The sequence below is a fragment of the Salmo salar genome, chromosome ssa26 (assembly GCF_905237065.1).
Source record: "Salmo salar chromosome ssa26, Ssal_v3.1, whole genome shotgun sequence".
Taxonomy (NCBI): Eukaryota; Metazoa; Chordata; class Actinopteri; order Salmoniformes; family Salmonidae; genus Salmo; species Salmo salar.
The window spans coordinates 30,854,996-30,872,281 of record NC_059467.1 but is presented as its reverse complement, the minus strand read 5'-3'; the positions used below and the strand labels follow the sequence as shown (position 1 = coordinate 30,872,281).

Below are 17,286 nucleotides of genomic sequence, written 5' to 3'. Positions count from 1 at the left end.
AGAGCGAAACGACAGCCAGAGAGAGAAGGAAAGCGGCGACAGCCAAAGAGAGAAGCGAGCGACAGCCAGAGAAGAGAGAGAGCGGCGACAGCGAGAGAGAAGAGAGAGAAGCGGCGACAGAGAGAGAGAGAGAGAGAAGAAGCGGCGACAGCAAGAGGAGAGAGAGAGAGCGGCGACAGCGACAGAGAGAGAGAGAGAGAAGCGAGCGACAGCCAGAGAAGAGAGAGAGAGAGAGAGCGGCGACAGCCAGAGAAGAGAGAGAGAGAGAAGCGACGACAGAAAGGAGGAGAGAGAGAGGCGCGACAGAGAGAGAGAGAGAAGCGAGCGACAGCCAGAGAGAGAGAGAGCGGCGACAGCCAGAAAGAGAGAGAGAAAGCGGCGACAGCAGAGAGAGAGAGGGCGACAGCCAGAGAAGAGAGAGAGAGCGGCGACAGCGAGAGAGAGAAAGCGACAGCCAGAGAGAGAGAGAGAGAGAGCGAAGGGCGACAGAAGAGAGAGAAGCGGCAGAGAGAAAAGAGGCGACAAGAGAAGAAAGAGAGAGAGAGGAAGCGCAGCGACAGCCAGAGAGAGAGAGAGAGAGAGAAAGCGGCGAGAGAGAGAGAGAGAGAGAAGCGGCGACAGCCAGAAGAGAAGAGAAGCGGAGGAAGGACAGCAGAGAGGAGAGGGAGAGAGAAGAGAGAGAGCGACGGCGACAGAGAGAGAAGCGGAGAGAGAGAAGCGGCGACAGAAGAGAGAAAGCGGCGGCGAAGAAACGGCGAGAGAGAAGCGAAGAGGAAAGCGGCGACAGAAAAAGCGCGACAGAGAAGCGGCGACAGAGAGAGAAGCGACGACAGAGAGAGAGGCGACAGAGAAAAGCGGCGACAGAGAACGAAGAGGCGAGCGACAGAGAACGGGACAGAGAGAAAGCGGCGACAGAGAGAGAGGCGGCGACAGAGAGAAGCGGCGACAGAGAGAGAAGCGGCGACAAGAGGAAAGCGGCGACAGAGAGAGAGAGAAGCGGCGACAGAGAGGAGAGAGAAGCGGCGACAGAGAGAGAGAAGCGGCGACAGAGAGAGAAGCGGGACAGAGAGAGAGGAAGCGGCGACAGAGAAGAGAGAGCGGACAGAGAGAGGAGCGCAGAGAGAACGGCGACAAGAGAGAAAGCGGCGACAGAGAGAGAGAAGCGGCGACAGAGACAAGCGGCGAGAGAGAGAAAGCGGCGACAGAGAGAGAGAGCGGCGAAGAGAGAGAGCAGCGACAGAGACAAGCGAGCGAGAGAGAGAAGCGGCGAGAGAGAGAGAGCAGCGACAGAGAGAGAGAGAAGCGGAGACAGAGAGAAGAGCGAGAGAAAGCGACAGAGAGAGAGAGCACGACAGAGAGAGAGAGAAGCGGCGACAGAGAGAGAGAGCGAGAGAAGAGAAGCGGCGACAGAGAAAAGCGGCGAGACGGAAGCGGCGACAGAGAGAAAGCGGACAGGAAGCGGCGAGAAGCGACGAGGCGGGACAGAGAGAAAGCGACGAGAGAAGAGAAGCGGCGACAAGAGAGACAACGGGGAGGAGAAGCGGCGAAGAAGCGGCGACAGGGAGCCAAAGAGAAAGCGGCGAAAAGAGAAAGCGCGACAGAAAAGAAAAGCGACAGGAGAAGCGGCGACAGAGAAAGCGGCGAAGAGAGAGCGACGACAGAGAACAGGACAGAGAGAGAGCGAAGACAGAAAAGAGAGAAGCGGGACAGAGAAGAAAGCGACAGAAGAGACAGAGAGAAGCGGCACAGAGAGAAGCGGCGACAGAAAAAGCGAGCGACGACAGAAGGAAAGCGAGACAGAGAGAGAAAGAAAGCGGCGACAGAGAGAGAGAAGCGGAGAGAGAAGAGAAAGCGGCGCAAGAGAAAGCGGGACAGAGAGAAAGCGGAACAAGAGAGAGAAGCGGCGACAGAGAGAAAGCGGCGACAGAGAGAGCGGCGACAGAGAAAAGAAAGCGGCGACAGAGAAGGGCGACAGAGAGGCGGGACAGAAAGCCAGAGAAAGCGCGACAAGAGAGAAGCGGCGACAGAGAGAAGCGGCGACAGAGAGGAAGCGGCGACAGAGAGAAGCGGCGACAGAGAGAAGCGGCAAGACAGAAGCGAGCGACAGAGAGAGAAAGCGCGACAAGAAAGCGAGGCGACAGAGAGGAGCGGCGACAAAGAAAGCAAAAGACGGCGACAGAGAGAACGGCGACAGAGAAGAGAAAGCGAGCGACAGAGAGCGGCGACAGAGAGAACGGCGAGAGAGAGAGAGCGGCGACAGAGAGAGAAGCGGCGACAAGAGAGAGAGAAGCGGCGACAGAGAGAAAGCGAGCGACAGAAGAGAGAGCGGAAGAGAGAAGCGCGACAGGAAAGCGGCGACAGAGCGGAAGAGAAGCGGCGACAGAGAGCGCGACAGAGAGAGAGCGGCGACGAGAGAAAGCGAAGCGACAGAGAAGAAGCGGCGACAGGAGAAGCGGCGAAGAGAGAAGCGGCGACAGAGAGAGAAGCGGCACAAGAGAGAAGCGGCGACAGAGACAACGCGCGAAGAGACAACGAGAGAGACAACGGCGACAGAAAGAAGCGGCGACAGAGACAGAAGCGAGCGACAGAGAGAAAGCGGCGACAAGAAGGGACAGAGAGAGAAGCGGCGACAGAGAGAAGCGGCGACAGAGAGAAAGCGGCGACAGAGACAAAGCAGCGAAAAGAGAGAAAGCGGCGACAGAGAGGAAGGAGAAGAAGAGAGCGAGCAGAGAGAGAGAGCGAGAGACAGAGACAGGAGAGCGAGGGACAAAAGAGAGAGAGAGAGAGGACGACGACAAGAAAGAGAGAGGGAGAAGAGAGAGAGAGAGAAGGAGAAAGAGAGAAGAGCGAGAAGAGAGAGAGAGAGAAAGAGAGAGAAGAGAGCAGAGACAGAGAGAGCGACAACAGAGAGAGAAAGCGCGACAGAGGAGCGACAGAGACGAGAGAAAGCGAGCGACAGAGAGAGAGAGCGAGCGACAGAGAAGCGGCGACAGACAGAGAGCGACGGCGACAGAGAGCGAGCGGCGACAGACGAAGCGGCGACAGAGAGAAGCGGCGACAGACAGAGAAGCGGCGACAGACGAAGCGGCGACAGACAGAAGCGAGCGACAGAAACAGAGAGAGCGAGCGACAGAAACAGAGAGAAGCGGCGACAGAAACAGAGAGAAGCGGCGACAGAAACAGAGAGAAGCGGCGACAGAAACAGAGAAGCGGCGACAAGAAACAGAGAGAGAGCGGCGACAGAAACAGAGAGAAGCGGCGACAGGACAGAGAAAGCGGCGACAGAGACAGAGAGCGACGGCGACAGAGACAGAGAGAGCGACAGAGAGGACGGCCGACAGAGAGAAGCGACAGAGAGAGAGCGAGCGACAGAGAGAAGGAGCGACAGAGAGAGAAGCGAGCGACAGAGAGAGGCGGCGACAGAGAAAGCGACGACAGAGAGAGCGGCGACAGAGAAGAGCGGCGACAGAGAGAGAAAGCGGCGACAGAGAGAAAGCAGCGACAGAGAGAGAGAAGCGGCGACAGAGAGAGAGAGAGCGAGCGACAGAGAGAGAGAAAGCGGCGACAGAGAGAGAAAGCGGCGACAAAGAGAAAGCGGCGACAGAGAGAGAAAGCGGCGACAGAGAGAGCGGGCGAAGAGAGAAGCGGCGACAGAGAGAGAGAGAAGCGAGCGACAGAGAGAAAGCGAGCGACAGAGAGAGAAAGCGGCGACAGAGAGAGAAAGCGAGCGACAGAGACAGAAAGCGGCGACAGAGACGAGAGAAAGCAGCGACAGAGAGAGAAGCGAGCGACAGAGACGAAGCGGCGACAGAGACACGACGAGAAGCGGCGACAGAGAGAGAAGCGGCGACAGAGACAGAAGCGGCGACAGAGAAAAGCGGCGACAGAGAGAAGCGGCGACAGAGACGAAGCGGCGACAGAGAGGAGCGGCGACAAAGAAGCGGCGACAGAGAGAGAGAAGCGGCGACAGAGAGAAGCGGCGACAGAGAGAAGCGGCGACAGAGAGAAAGCGGCGACAGAGGAGAAGCGAGCGACAGAGCGAGAGAGCGGCGACAGAGAGAAGCGGCGACAGAGACAGAAGCGGCGACAGAGAGAGAAGCGAGCGACAGAGACAGAGAGAAGCGAGCGACAGAGAGAGAGCGGCGACAGAAGCGAGCGACAGAGAAAGCGAGCGACAGAGACAAAGCGGCGACAGAGAGAAGCGAAGCGACAGAGAGAAGCGGCGACAGAGAGAAAGCGGCGACAGAGAGAAGCGGCGACAGAGAGAGAGAGCGAGCGACAGAGAGAGAGCGAGCGACAGAGAGAGAGCGAGCGACAGAGACAGAGAGAGAGCGAGCGACAGAGACAGAGAGAGAGCGAGCGACAGAGAGAGCGAGCGACAGAGAGAGCGAGCGACAGAGACAGAGAGAGCGACAGAGACAGAGAGAGCGAGTGACCGCGATCCAGAGCCAGACAGACAGAGCGACAGACAGAGCGACAGAGCGACAGACAGAGCGACAGACAGAGCGACAGACAGAGCGACCGACAGACAGAGCGACCGACAGACAGAGCGACCGACAGACAGAGCGACAGAGCGACCGACAGAGCGACAGACAGACAGACAGACAGAGCGACAGAGCGACCGACAGAGCGACCGACAGAGCGACAGACAGAGCGACAGACAGAGCGACAGACAGAGCGACAGACAGAGCGACAGACAGAGCGACAGACAGAGCGACAGACAGAGCGACAGACAGAGCGACAGACAGAGCGACAGACAGAGCGACAGACAGAGCGACAGACAGACAGACAGAGCGACAGACAGAGCGACAGACAGAGCGACAGACAGAGCGACAGACAGAGCGACAGACAGAGCGACAGACAGAGCGACAGACAGACCGACAGACAGAGCGACAGACAGAGCGACAGACAGAGCGACAGACAGACCGACAGACAGAGCGACAGACAGAGCGACAGACAGAGCGACAGACAGACAGAGCGACAGACAGACAGAGCGACAGACAGACAGAGCGACAGACAGAGCGACAGAGCGACAGAGCGACAGACAGAGCGACAGAGCGACAGAGCGACAGAGCGACAGACAGAGCGACAGAGCGACAGACAGAGCGACAGAGCGACAGACAGACAGAGCGACAGACAGACAGACAGACAGAGCGACAGACAGACAGACAGACAGACAGAGCGACAGACAGACAGACAGAGCGACAGACAGAGCGACAGACAGACAGACAGAGCGACAGACAGACAGACAGAGCGACAGACAGAGCGACAGACAGACAGACAGACAGAGCGACAGACAGACAGAGCGACAGACAGACAGAGCGACAGACAGACAGAGCGACAGACAGACAGAGCGACAGACAGACAGAGCGACAGACAGACAGACAGAGCGACAGACAGACAGAGCGACAGACAGACAGAGCGACAGACAGACAGACAGAGCGACAGACAGACAGACAGAGCGACAGACAGACAGACAGAGCGACAGACAGAGCGACAGACAGAGCGACAGACAGAGCGACAGACAGACCGACAGACAGACCGACAGAGCGACAGACAGAGCGACAGACAGACAGAGCGACAGACAGACAGACAGAGCGACAGACAGACAGACAGAGCGACAGACAGACAGAGCGACAGACAGAGCGACAGACAGACAGAGCGACAGACAGAGCGACAGAGCGACAGAGCGACAGACAGAGCGACAGAGCGACAGACAGACAGACAGAGCGACAGACAGACAGAGCGACAGACAGACAGACAGAGCGACAGACAGACAGACAGAGCGACAGAGACAGACAGAGCGACAGAGACAGACAGAGCGACAGACAGACCGACAGAGCGACAGACAGACAGACAGAGCGACAGACAGACAGACAGAGCGACAGACAGACAGACAGACAGACAGACAGACAGACAGACAGACAGACAGACAGAGCGACAGACAGAGCGACAGAGCGACAGACAGAGCGACAGACAGACAGACAGAGCGACAGACAGACAGACAGACAGAGCGACAGACAGACAGACAGACAGAGCGACAGACAGACAGAGCGACAGACAGACAGAGCGACAGACAGACAGACAGAGCGACAGACAGACAGAGCGACAGACAGACAGAGCGACAGACAGACAGACAGAGCGACAGACAGACAGACAGAGCGACAGACAGACAGACAGAGCGACAGACAGACAGACAGACAGACAGAGCGACAGACAGACAGACAGAGCGACAGACAGACAGAGCGACAGACAGACAGACAGAGCGACAGACAGAGCGACAGACAGACAGACAGAGCGACAGACAGAGACAGAGAATATCTGTCCATTTCCCTACATGGAAATTTAAAGCAGAGCCAATAAAATTCTACAACATTCACACAAAGACTTTAGCAATGTCCTTGGAAAAGCATTCCTTCCTAGAAGGATGATCTGTGATAACAGCATAAAAGCAGAATACATAAAAGCAGAATACATAAAAGCAGAATACAGGCGTATGCACCTTTAACCGCTCTTTGTTTTACATGTTTCACTGCATTGATTTAGTGCCAGTGGAATACTTATGTATTATTAAACAGGATTGACTGGGCACCCTGGCTCTACCGGAGGCCTTAAAGTCAACTGTAATGGTGTTACACAAGTTCCTAAAGTACTACTAGACGTTCCTTTACGGGTGGGGAACCTGTAGGCAGGCCAAGATATTATGTAGTAGTTTTCAGGTTACATTTCTATTTCAATTCAAAAGATGAATCAACATTAAATTCAACAACCGACATTTTTTTTCTTTTCAAAGATGATTTTTCTTTTCATTACTCAAACTCCAAGTGAGTTATTGAATTGATGGGCGTTGAAAAGGAATTGACCCCACATCAGGTGTATGGTAAACCAGGTATGTGACACCTCTCCTACAGTACAGTACCTTCTCTGTGACGGTGCGGGCACACTCTATGAGCTCTCTCTTGGTGTAACTGTCTGAGGGGGTGATCTGCAGCGCTCCAGCCTTCTGCACCAGGAAGATACAGCCGTGACCCAGCTCCTGGACACCAGCCTTGATCTGGAAACCAATCTGGAGGGAGACAGAACCAGCATAGAAGACACCAATCAACCCAAGACATAACTTAATGCTAACCTAATAAGGTGACAAAATAAAGATTTAACTGAATACTCTCTGGTTGTACATTTGAATCCAGGTTATCTGGTACCAGGTTTGTTGAGTAGAAAGCAGATTAGAGTGACGTAGTAGTCAAATTGGGACAATAGAGATGGGTGGATAGATGGATGGGATTGACTGTAGTGGTTGGATACCTCCTGGGGTTCTGCAGTGTGCGCGGCCAGACGTCCCTGCAGGGCCAGCTGGCTGTAGTCTGTGGTCACCCGAGAGGCCAGACCCCCCAGCTCCTCTGGACACGTCACAGACTTGGTCATCTAGAGGACAGAGAGACCAGTCAACATTAACACAAGACTTCCTGAATCCTTGAAAGGAATAGAGAAAACTATTCAACACAGAGCCTGCTGGAGGAAGTTGTGGATGACTTGTGGTCCACAGGAAGACAAAGGGGTTAAGTCCTGAAACAAGACGTTTGGATAATTCTTTCAAAGAATGTTGGCTATGTTACCGCAAAGCACTTTGTGACAAATGTTGTCGTAAAGAGGGCTTTATAAATACAATTATATTGATTGATCGCTCTAGAGATAAATTGTTAAAAATAAATGGGTATTTTCATCTGAATCTAATTTACCATTTCCTGGGCGGTGACCGCAATGGCCTTGGAGTATTTCACCATGGTAGTCTGGTAGTCTACAAACGATCCTTCTGGTTCAGGAGAAGTCCCCTCATCCAGCTGAGGAGAGGAAACAAACATAGAAAACCCTTACCCAACCAAAAATAAATCCTCATTCAAACAATAAAAAATTATAATATTCTAACCCCCCCAAAAAACAAAAATCAACCCTTTTTCAACCAAACATACAAAACCTTATTCTAACTAAAAACCAGACCTTATTCAACCAAACATAAATCCCTTAAGGCAAAAATACAACCCTTATTCAACCTGCATTATCAACTCCCTTGGCATACTGATCCGTTTTAACATGCTTCCTTACTAATGTCTTCCTGACAAAGTATCCACCTTCATAATATGATAATGAATATGCACATTAGCTCATTCCAATCCATCATTAGCCTATCAGTCTGCAAATATACTGTCACTTATTAGACACCCGTCATTACGATGTCAGCCACTTTACCACAACTCAGAGTAAGACACAAATGGTTCCCAAATGGATGCTTCCGGCACGCTGGCTGGAATGTGTACTGACAATAGTGATAGACTGGTATCCACTATGTTAAATCCTGTAATTCACCTCCACTACAAATGCAGATTAAAGAACGCTGTTATCTCAGCAAATTATCTCAACAGATTATCCCCATTTATTCAAGTCAGACACATTCATACAGAGTTCATAGGAATGTACATTAATGATTTATGACATAAACCGCAGCATAGATGCAGATCAAATTGGAGACAAAAAACAGCACGTCAGATTCTACAGCTTGCCCAGACCACTTGTTGAGAGAGAGAGATGCAACAAGCTGTTTCAACATTCGAGGCTTCTTCTTCCTACACAGCCAAAGATATTGATTCTTTACAACGCAACTGATAACCATAATGACAAAAGCACTCTCTATCCCTCTCATTGCCAGTCTTACGACAGTATGTTGACATGGAGCGGTGTTGCTGCATCTTCCACTCACCCTGCCCCCCGTCCCCCCACTCACCCTGCCCCCCACACCCCACTCACCCTGCCCCCGTCACCCACTCACCCTGCCCCCCACACCCCACTCACCCTGCCCCCCGTCACCCCACTCACCCTGCCCCCCGTCCCCCACTCACCCTGCCCCCGTCACCCCACTCACCCTGCCCCCGTCACCCCACTCACCCTGCCCCCCGCACCCCACTCACCCTGCCCCCGCAACCCTGCCCCGTCACCCACTCACCCTGCCCCCCGTCACCCCACTCACCCTGCCCCCCGTCACCCCACTCACCCTGCCCCCCGTCACCCCACTCACCCTGCCCCCCGTCACCCCACTCACCCTGCCCCCGTCACCCACCTGCCCCACCTCCCCGTCACCCCACTCACCCTGCCCCCCGTCACCCCACTCACCCTGCCCCCCGTCACCCACTCACCCTGCCCCCACACCCCACACCCCACTCACCCTGCCCCCCGTCACCCACTCACCCTGCCCCCCACACCCCACTCACCCTGCCCCCCCGTCACCCCCACTCACCCTGCCCATGGCCTCAGCGATGGAGTCCACCATGGCGCCCACCATACCCCCTTCGCTGGCGGCCTCGTTCAGGGTCACCATGATGTCATCCACCGCCTCCCTCATCAGCTGAGCAGCCTCCGCTATGGCATCATGGGTATGGGACGCCTTCATACAGACAGAGATACATATAGTTGAAGTCTGAAGTTTACATACACTTATGTTGGAGTCATTAAAAGTCGTTTTTCAACCACTCCACAAATGTCTTGTTAACAAACTATAGTTTTGGCAAATCGGTTAGGACATTTACCTTGTGCATGACAAGTAATTTTTCCAACAATTGTTTACAGACAGATTATTTCACTCATTATTCACTGTATCACAACTCTAGTGGGTCAGAAGTTTACATACACTAAGTTGACTGTGCCTTTAAACTGCATGGAAAATTCCAGAAGATGATGTCATTGCTTTAGAAGCTTCTGACAGGCTAATTGACATAATTTGAGTCAATTGGAGGTGTACCTGTGGATGTCTTTCAAGGCCTACCTTCAAACTCAGTGTCTCTTTGCTTGACATCATGGGAAAATCAAAAGAAATCAGCCAAGATATCAGAATTTCTTTTTAGACCTCCACAAGTCTGGTTCATCCTTGGGAGCAATTTCCAAATGCCTGAAGGTACCACGTTCATCTGTACAAACAATAGTGCGCAAGTATAAACACCATGGGACCACGCAGGAAGGAGACGCATTCTGTCTCTTAGAGATGAACGTACTTTGGTGCGAAAAGTGCAAATCAATCCCAGAACAACAGTAAAGGACCTTGTGAAGATGTTGGAGGAAACAGGTACAAAAGTATCTATATCCACAGTAAAACGAGTCCTATATCGACATAACCTGAAAGGCCGCTCAGCAAGGAAGAAGCCACCGCTCCAAAACCGCCATAAAAAAGCCAGACTACTGTTTGCAACTGCACATGGGGACAAAGATCGTACTTTTTGGAGAAATGTCCTCTGGTCTGATGAAACAAAAATAGAACTGTTTGGCCATAATGAACATCGTTATGTTTGGAGGAAAAAGGGGGAGGCTTGCAAGCCGAAGAACACCATCCCAACCATGAGGCACAGGGGTGGCAGAATCATGTTGTGGGGGTGCTTTGCTGCAGGAGGGACTGGTGCACTTAACAAAGTAGATGGCATCATGAGGGAGGACAATTAGGGGGATATACTGAAGCAACATCTCAAGACATCAGTCAGGCAGTTAAAGCTTGGTCACAAATGGGTCTTCCAAGTGGACAATGACCCCAAGCATACTTCCAAAGTTGTGGCAAAATGGCTTAAGGACAACAAAGTCAAGGTATTGGAGTGGCCATCACAAAGCCCTGATCTCAATCACATAGAACATTTGTGGACAGAACTGAAAAAGCGTGTGCGAGCAAGGAGGCCTACAAACCTGACTCAGTTACACCAGCTCTGTCAGGAGGAATGGGCCAAAATTCAACCAACTTATTGTGGGAAGCTTGTGGAAGGCTACCCGAAATGTTTGACCCAAGTTAAACAATTTAAAGGCAATGCTACCAAATACTAATTGAGTGTATGTAAACTTCTGACCCACTGGGAATGTGATGAAAGAAATAAAAGCTGAAATAAATTCTCTACTATTATTCTGACATTTCACATTCTTAAAATAAAGTGGTGATCCTAACTGACCTAAGACAGGGAAGTTTTATGAAGATTAAATGTCAGGAATTGTGAAACTGAGTTTAAATGTATTTGGTTAAGGTGTATGTAAACTTCCAACTTCAACTGTATATGTTAGACTACTAGTCTCTTCACTTCCTGAGTTAAACTTAGAAAAGTGCATCTATTAGTTATTGTTCAAAGAACATACGTATTAGTTATTAGCAACTGTATAGGTTATATTGCATAATCCATAAAGATGAGGCGGAGTTTCCCCCTTGTGTTATAAAGCACTGTAACGGCTGTCGTCGGGAATAGAGGACCAAAACGCAGCAGGAATGTGGATGCTCATCTTGTTATTTATTTTAAATAAAGAGAACACCAAAATAACAAAACAAAGAACGCACGAAAAACAAAACAGTCTTGTCATGCTCACACAAGCAAAACAAGAAACAATCTCCCACAACACCAAACCAAACAATTACCCATATATAGGACTCTCAATCAGAGGCAACGAGAAAGCACCTGCCTCCAATTGAGAGTCCAACCCCCCATCAACCTAAACATAGAAATACAACAAACCAGAAAGAACATAGAAATACAAAACATCGACCAAAACCCGGAAATAATAAATCAAACACCCTACTACATACACCACCACCCCGAACCACATAAACAAAATACCCTCTGCCACGTCCTGACCAAACTACAATAGCAAATACTCCCTAAACTGGTCAGGATGTGACACACTGAGTGATTATAAATCCAATCAATTAAAGTTGCTGTAAAGTGCAATGATGGTAGGCTTTATTTTTTCAAAGACCCAAAGGTATGTTAAACTGTGAAGGTTCACCCTGGGTTAGGGTTGGGCCATGTATCCTATTTTATGAGTAGTGCATGCCCTGGGGCAAAAATGAATTATAAGTGTTTTTAATGGGCTTTTTACATTATATTTGTTTTATACTCAACTAGGACAAAACTGACAGTGAAGTAATCCAACTTTCCATGTATTTAGCACTGTATCAGCATATCGTCATAGACCATATTGTAAAAATCCATACGGGTATGTGAATCCATACCTTAAAACAGGTTTAGAACTTGTATTATTCAGATACTTCAAAATACCGTCATATACTGTCATCAATTAGAAAAATATTGTGACATGATATTTTGGCCCTATCACCCATATTTTTTCCATACCTTGGGGTTTCCTCCTCCCTCCTTGGCTGCGTAGATCATCTGCAGGGCGGACTCTGCCAGGGTCTTAGTCTGGTCCAGGAAGGCCATCTGCTGCTGGTGGTCCTGCAGCTTGGACGCCACGCCCACCGACGCCCTGATCAGAGGCTCATAGTAGCCCGCCAGCTGGGTCACCTGGGAAGGAAAGGGGTCAAGGGTCAGAGGTTAATGTGTCAGACTGATTATTGTTGCGTTCCAGATCGTCATAAAATGTTAAAAACCTGGAGCGCAGCTATTGACTGCACCTGACAGGTGATATAGACCTAGTACTGGTAACAGTGATGATGCTGCAACTAGTTACCTTGTGTCCTAGTTGGGCAGCTTCCCCTCTGGCGGCTGTCGATATTGGGTCGATCAGGTATCCAATCTCTTGCACTGTGGACGTCAGCTGCTCTTGCAAGGCCTGATGGGATTGATCAGAGTAAAATAATATCAACATTGGTCATTATGCAAGGCATGTTGTGGTTCTGTGGCAATTCTGACGCTCCCTGTCCAAACTGCTTTTAACTTCATTCAAATGGCAGTTGGTCTCAACTAGCAGTAGACCTGATCAAAGATCTGTAGCCCACTAACGGACAGAGAGATTGAGAGAGATGGGTAAAGGGAGAGAAGGATGGATAGAGAGAGAATGAGAGGGAGGGGGGGTTGCCTGTGGGTCAGCAGAGCGTGTAGCGTCTCATTAATGATCATTACCTCCAGTGAGATGTCATCCCTGCTGGCCAGGTTCTGGCTGACTGCGGCTAGCGAGGCCTGCTCAATGTTCCGGATACATCCGTTGATGTTATCTATGGAGTAGTCACACTCCCTCTGGCCTGGAGCCTTGTCCCTGAGAGGCGGAGAGAGAGAAAGAGAGAGGGAAAGAGGATGAAATAAATAAATAAAAAAGAGCATGTTTATCCATGTCAGCTGGCAGGCATCCAACAGGATCAGAGAGATCTGGAGAGATGTTGAATTCTAATAAACCATCAGTAAGCCGATCAACAGCCTTGAGCCAAATCAGCCAATCAGAGATCAAGGATGTACATTATGGCCTTGTCCAACCTTTGAAGGTTATTATAACTGCTTATCATAACTTAATGAGTTATAACAGCTGTCCATGTCCAGGCCAGTAAGATGTGCAGTGCTGTCACTGTGCCAACCTGATGGCCGTGATGAGACCTTTGATGGAGTCGGACACAGTCCGAGAGTGGCCAGCCAGGACCGACCAGGTGGGTGGGTCTTTGGGGTTAATAACCAGTGAACGTGCAGTCTTCAGCAGGTGGGTGGAGCTGTTCAGCATGGAGCGAGCTGATTGGAGGATGGGCTCCTGAGCGGCAGAGCCCTGCACATAAACAAATGAAAGATGAACATCTCCATGACAACCATGAAAAATAAACGTTTTCTACACCCACAATGTCATTGCAGTTTGTCTCACAGAGTTCAAAATAAGGTTTCAACTTTCACACAAGTTGAACGGAGCACCATGTTTAGAAATGGTCAGAAAGTCGTACCTCATTGCTGATCTGAGCAGGGACGCTGGCAAACTCTGGATTAGACGCAAACGCTGTGAGGTTCTCAACAGCCTCTATGAGTGGAGCTGTGGCCACCAGACACGTGTTCCTATTCTCCTGAGAGAAATCACCATCCAGAGCCTCGAGGGAAGGAAATGGAGAAACACAGGTCATTATACACAATGGGCCAGTCTATCAGTTCAAAAAACCTCATTGGAGTCTGCAGTTTTACCTTTATAGTTTTGACCAGGTTGGCTGTGCTGTTGGCCACCTCCTTGGCCGACTGGACAAAGTGTCTCTTGGCTGTGGGGTTGGCTGTCTTGGAGGAGGCCAGGCGACAGGCGTTGCAAAGAGCTGACGTGTGCTTCGCTACGATGGTGGCAGACGACAGCACCTGAAAACAGCCACCATACCAGTCTCAGAAAGCCATACCCTAAATGGGAACATTGGTACATGGTGGGAGGCAACCCGGACGTCTAACCAGATGAACCATAACACGTCAGATGAAGGACAACAACAAACAAATCAGCAGCTCGGGATTTTTTTAAAGTAGGTGACAAGAGATAAACATGACAAAGGGAACAGCTGAGGGCTCATAAACATCTCATTTCAATAGAGACTCTTCAAATCAACCCAAGGTGACTAGTTAGTAAACAAATAAAACCAAACAAACCTGTGTTATTATGTCCCAACTGACCTGTGAGGGGCTGCTGTCCGGATCCACCAGGTTCTGACAGGCCATCTGGATCGCCTGATTGGCTCGTGCAAACTGGATGGCGTCTACCAACCCCTGATGCCCTGCCTGACTGTTGGGGTCAGACACGCCCACCAGGTAGGAGGCCTGAGGAGAGGGGACAGGAGGAGAGACATCAGCATACTGTAGAGGAGAGGGGACAGGAGGAGAGACATCAGCATACTGTAGAGGAGAGGGGACAGGAGGAGAGACATCAGCATACTGTAGAGGAGAGGGGACAGGAGGAGAGACATCAGCATACTGTAGAGGAGAGGGGACAGGAGGAGAGACATCAGCATACTGTAGAGGAGAGGGGACAGGAGGAGAGACATCAGCATACTGTAGAGGAGAGGGGACAGGAGGAGAGACATCAGCATACTGTAGAGGAGAGGGGACAGTAGGAGAGACATCAGCATACTGTAGAGGAGAGGGGACAGGAGGAGAGACATCAGCATACTGTAGAGGAGAGGGGACAGGAGGAGAGACATCAGCATACTGTAGAGGAGAGGGGACAGGAGGAGAGACATCAGCATACTGTAGAGGAGAGGGGACAGGAGCAGAGACATCAGCATACTGTAGAGGAGAGGGGACAGGAGGAGAGACATCAGCATACTGTAGAGGAGAGGGGACAGGAGGAGAGACATCAGCATACTGTAGAGGAGAGGGGACAGGAGGAGAGACATCAGCATACTGTAGAGGAGAGGGGACAGGAGGAGAGACATCAGCATACTGTAGAGGAGAGGGGACAGGAGGAGAGACATCAGCATACTGTAGAGGAGAGGGGACAGGAGGAGAGACATCAGCATACTGTAGAGGAGAGGGGACAGGAGGAGAGACATCAGCATACTGTAGAGGAGAGGGGACAGGAGGAGAGACATCAGCATACTGTAGAGGAGAGGGGACAGGAGGAGAGACATCAGCATACTGTAGAACCAGACATGGGTCTCATAGCAGCAGAAAACAGCTAGGCTACAATGTTAGCAGCTTAAATAGCAGCTTTTTACTGCATCTGGTCTACACACAGATGGACAGAGCCTACTCATGTGTGGTATATTGATGTAGTAAGGGAAAACCCAGAAATGGACAGTAGTGGAAAAACAGAAGTCCACACTACTCTCTTTCTACACTAGCACAACACTCCCCAGCTCAAGCAGAACACACACAGGGTGCTCACATATTCACACAGTATGTCTGGTAGGTCCAGAGCAGGTACTCCGTAGCATGTCCTCACCTGTCCTGCAGCCTCAGTGAGGCCACACAGGGCCTTGGAGGCCAGTCCCACACAGCCCCCAAACGCTGGCACATCCCCGGTTTTACAGTTCTGAGAAATGCCAGCCATGGACTCTCCCAGGACCTGAAAGAACAGGGGGAACAGAGGAAAAGAGCAGAAGGGAGGGATTAAGCTGTAGCATTCCTCAGCCAGGCAGGTCACCGCTCTCTCTCCGCTCTCCCTCCCATCTCTCCATCTCTACTCGTTTCCATCTGTCTGGAGGTTGTGGTTATGCTTGCTCTTTCAGCAGCGCTCAGGGTCGTGGCCCTCCCTACCTTGGAGTTCTCCATGACGCTCTCGATGCAGTCGAAGTAGGAGAGGTTGCTGACTGGCTCGTTGGGGTTGGCTAGCATTCCTTTCACCGCCTGAGAGGAGAGGGAAAACATCTCTTAACATCTAGAAGGGAACTTGCTAATTTAACTAAAACCAAAAGGAACCCATTATAGATACAACTTAAATGAGCTACATGAAAACATTCTCCTAGAGCACTCCCATAATCTATACATTTAACATAACCCACTTTAATGATGCTACTATCCAATCTCTCATAACAAAGGCTGCTACAGATGACACTGCTTTGACTAACACCATTACTGCTCCAACTAACACTCCTGCTACCACCACTATGACTGCAGCTGTTATCAGTAAAGCTAATGTTATTGATGTAAGCTATTGATGTTGATGGTACCTCCAGCTCTCGTAGGGCATTGTCACACTCCTTCTGTCCCGGGGCCTGCTGTGTGGCCAGTGTGATTAGCTGGTTAATGCTCTCTGTCACTGCTCTGAAACACAGGATGGGATGGAGAGGAGTGAGAGCCCGAGAGAGGGCGAGAGAAGTTCAAAATGAGAGGCACTTAGACCAGCGTTCAGCTCCATTACACAAACACAAGGTCCCAGGCTCCATTGGTTCCAAATCTAATATCGTGCTCTGGGTCCCCTCTGGGTCCCTCTGGTCTCTCCCCTCCTCCTCCTCCCTCTCTCTCTCTCTCGCCCTCTTTTTTCAGCAGAATTCCTGCAGGCTTCAGTGAGCCAGTCAGACATTTCAGTCGCACACCTCCCTCTTAACCTTCCAATTACCAGACAGGAAATTAACAGCCTCCACAAGCCTGAAGGGAGACAGCACGTCATCTACCACCTAGGAGGACATTTCTGCTGTGAAGTGGAGCTACACTGGAGGTGTGAGATTGAGAAGTGCATGTGTGTCACATCAAAAGCCTTGTCCCTTCCTAAGGCACAGTGAAACCTCCCATTGCTTTGGCCCTGGCATAAGCATATTGTAACACATTGCAAAAGTTGAATGAACTGTGGGTGGAAAACCTCCTTTTCTAAATCAAACATGACATGATAAATAACCAATCAACAGGTGTGGTATTGTGAGAGCCCACATAGAGGGTAGTGTATGGTAGATACCTTGCAGCAGCAGCCAGAAGGTTCTTGGCGTTAGCCGCCCCAGGGTCTACAGACAGAGACTTGGCTGCCAGGAGCAGCTTGCTGGAAGCCATGGAGATGTTCTTCAGGTTACCTATCACCTGGATCTGCTCATCTTTCCTCTACAACATCCACAGCAGAATCACCAGTTATTACAAGTCATAAACACTAGTTGTAAATCAATCA

The 17,286-nt window shown here is 50.8% G+C and overlaps 1 protein-coding gene across 4 annotated transcripts in view; it reads right to left on the bottom strand.

Moving 5' to 3' along the window:
- LOC106587616 (talin-2) overlaps positions 1 to 17,286 on the bottom strand; it is a 130,352-nt gene that overhangs the window by 17,370 nt on the left and 95,696 nt on the right. For all 4 annotated transcript variants that reach the window (XM_045709031.1, XM_045709029.1, XM_045709028.1 and 1 more), the window contains 15 exons: positions 17,083 to 17,222; positions 16,361 to 16,454; positions 15,948 to 16,037; positions 15,634 to 15,756; positions 14,367 to 14,510; positions 13,902 to 14,063; positions 13,670 to 13,810; positions 13,319 to 13,500; positions 12,873 to 13,005; positions 12,481 to 12,582; positions 12,144 to 12,314; positions 9,290 to 9,436; positions 7,740 to 7,841; positions 7,306 to 7,425; positions 6,920 to 7,066 (listed from right to left, as the gene is read on the bottom strand). In XM_045709031.1, the coding sequence (XP_045564987.1) occupies positions 6,920 to 7,066; positions 7,306 to 7,425; positions 7,740 to 7,841; positions 9,290 to 9,436; positions 12,144 to 12,314; positions 12,481 to 12,582; positions 12,873 to 13,005; positions 13,319 to 13,500; positions 13,670 to 13,810; positions 13,902 to 14,063; positions 14,367 to 14,510; positions 15,634 to 15,756; positions 15,948 to 16,037; positions 16,361 to 16,454; positions 17,083 to 17,222 (1,998 nt within the window). The remainder of the gene's footprint in view (positions 1 to 6,919; positions 7,067 to 7,305; positions 7,426 to 7,739; positions 7,842 to 9,289; positions 9,437 to 12,143; positions 12,315 to 12,480; positions 12,583 to 12,872; positions 13,006 to 13,318; positions 13,501 to 13,669; positions 13,811 to 13,901; positions 14,064 to 14,366; positions 14,511 to 15,633; positions 15,757 to 15,947; positions 16,038 to 16,360; positions 16,455 to 17,082; positions 17,223 to 17,286) is intronic.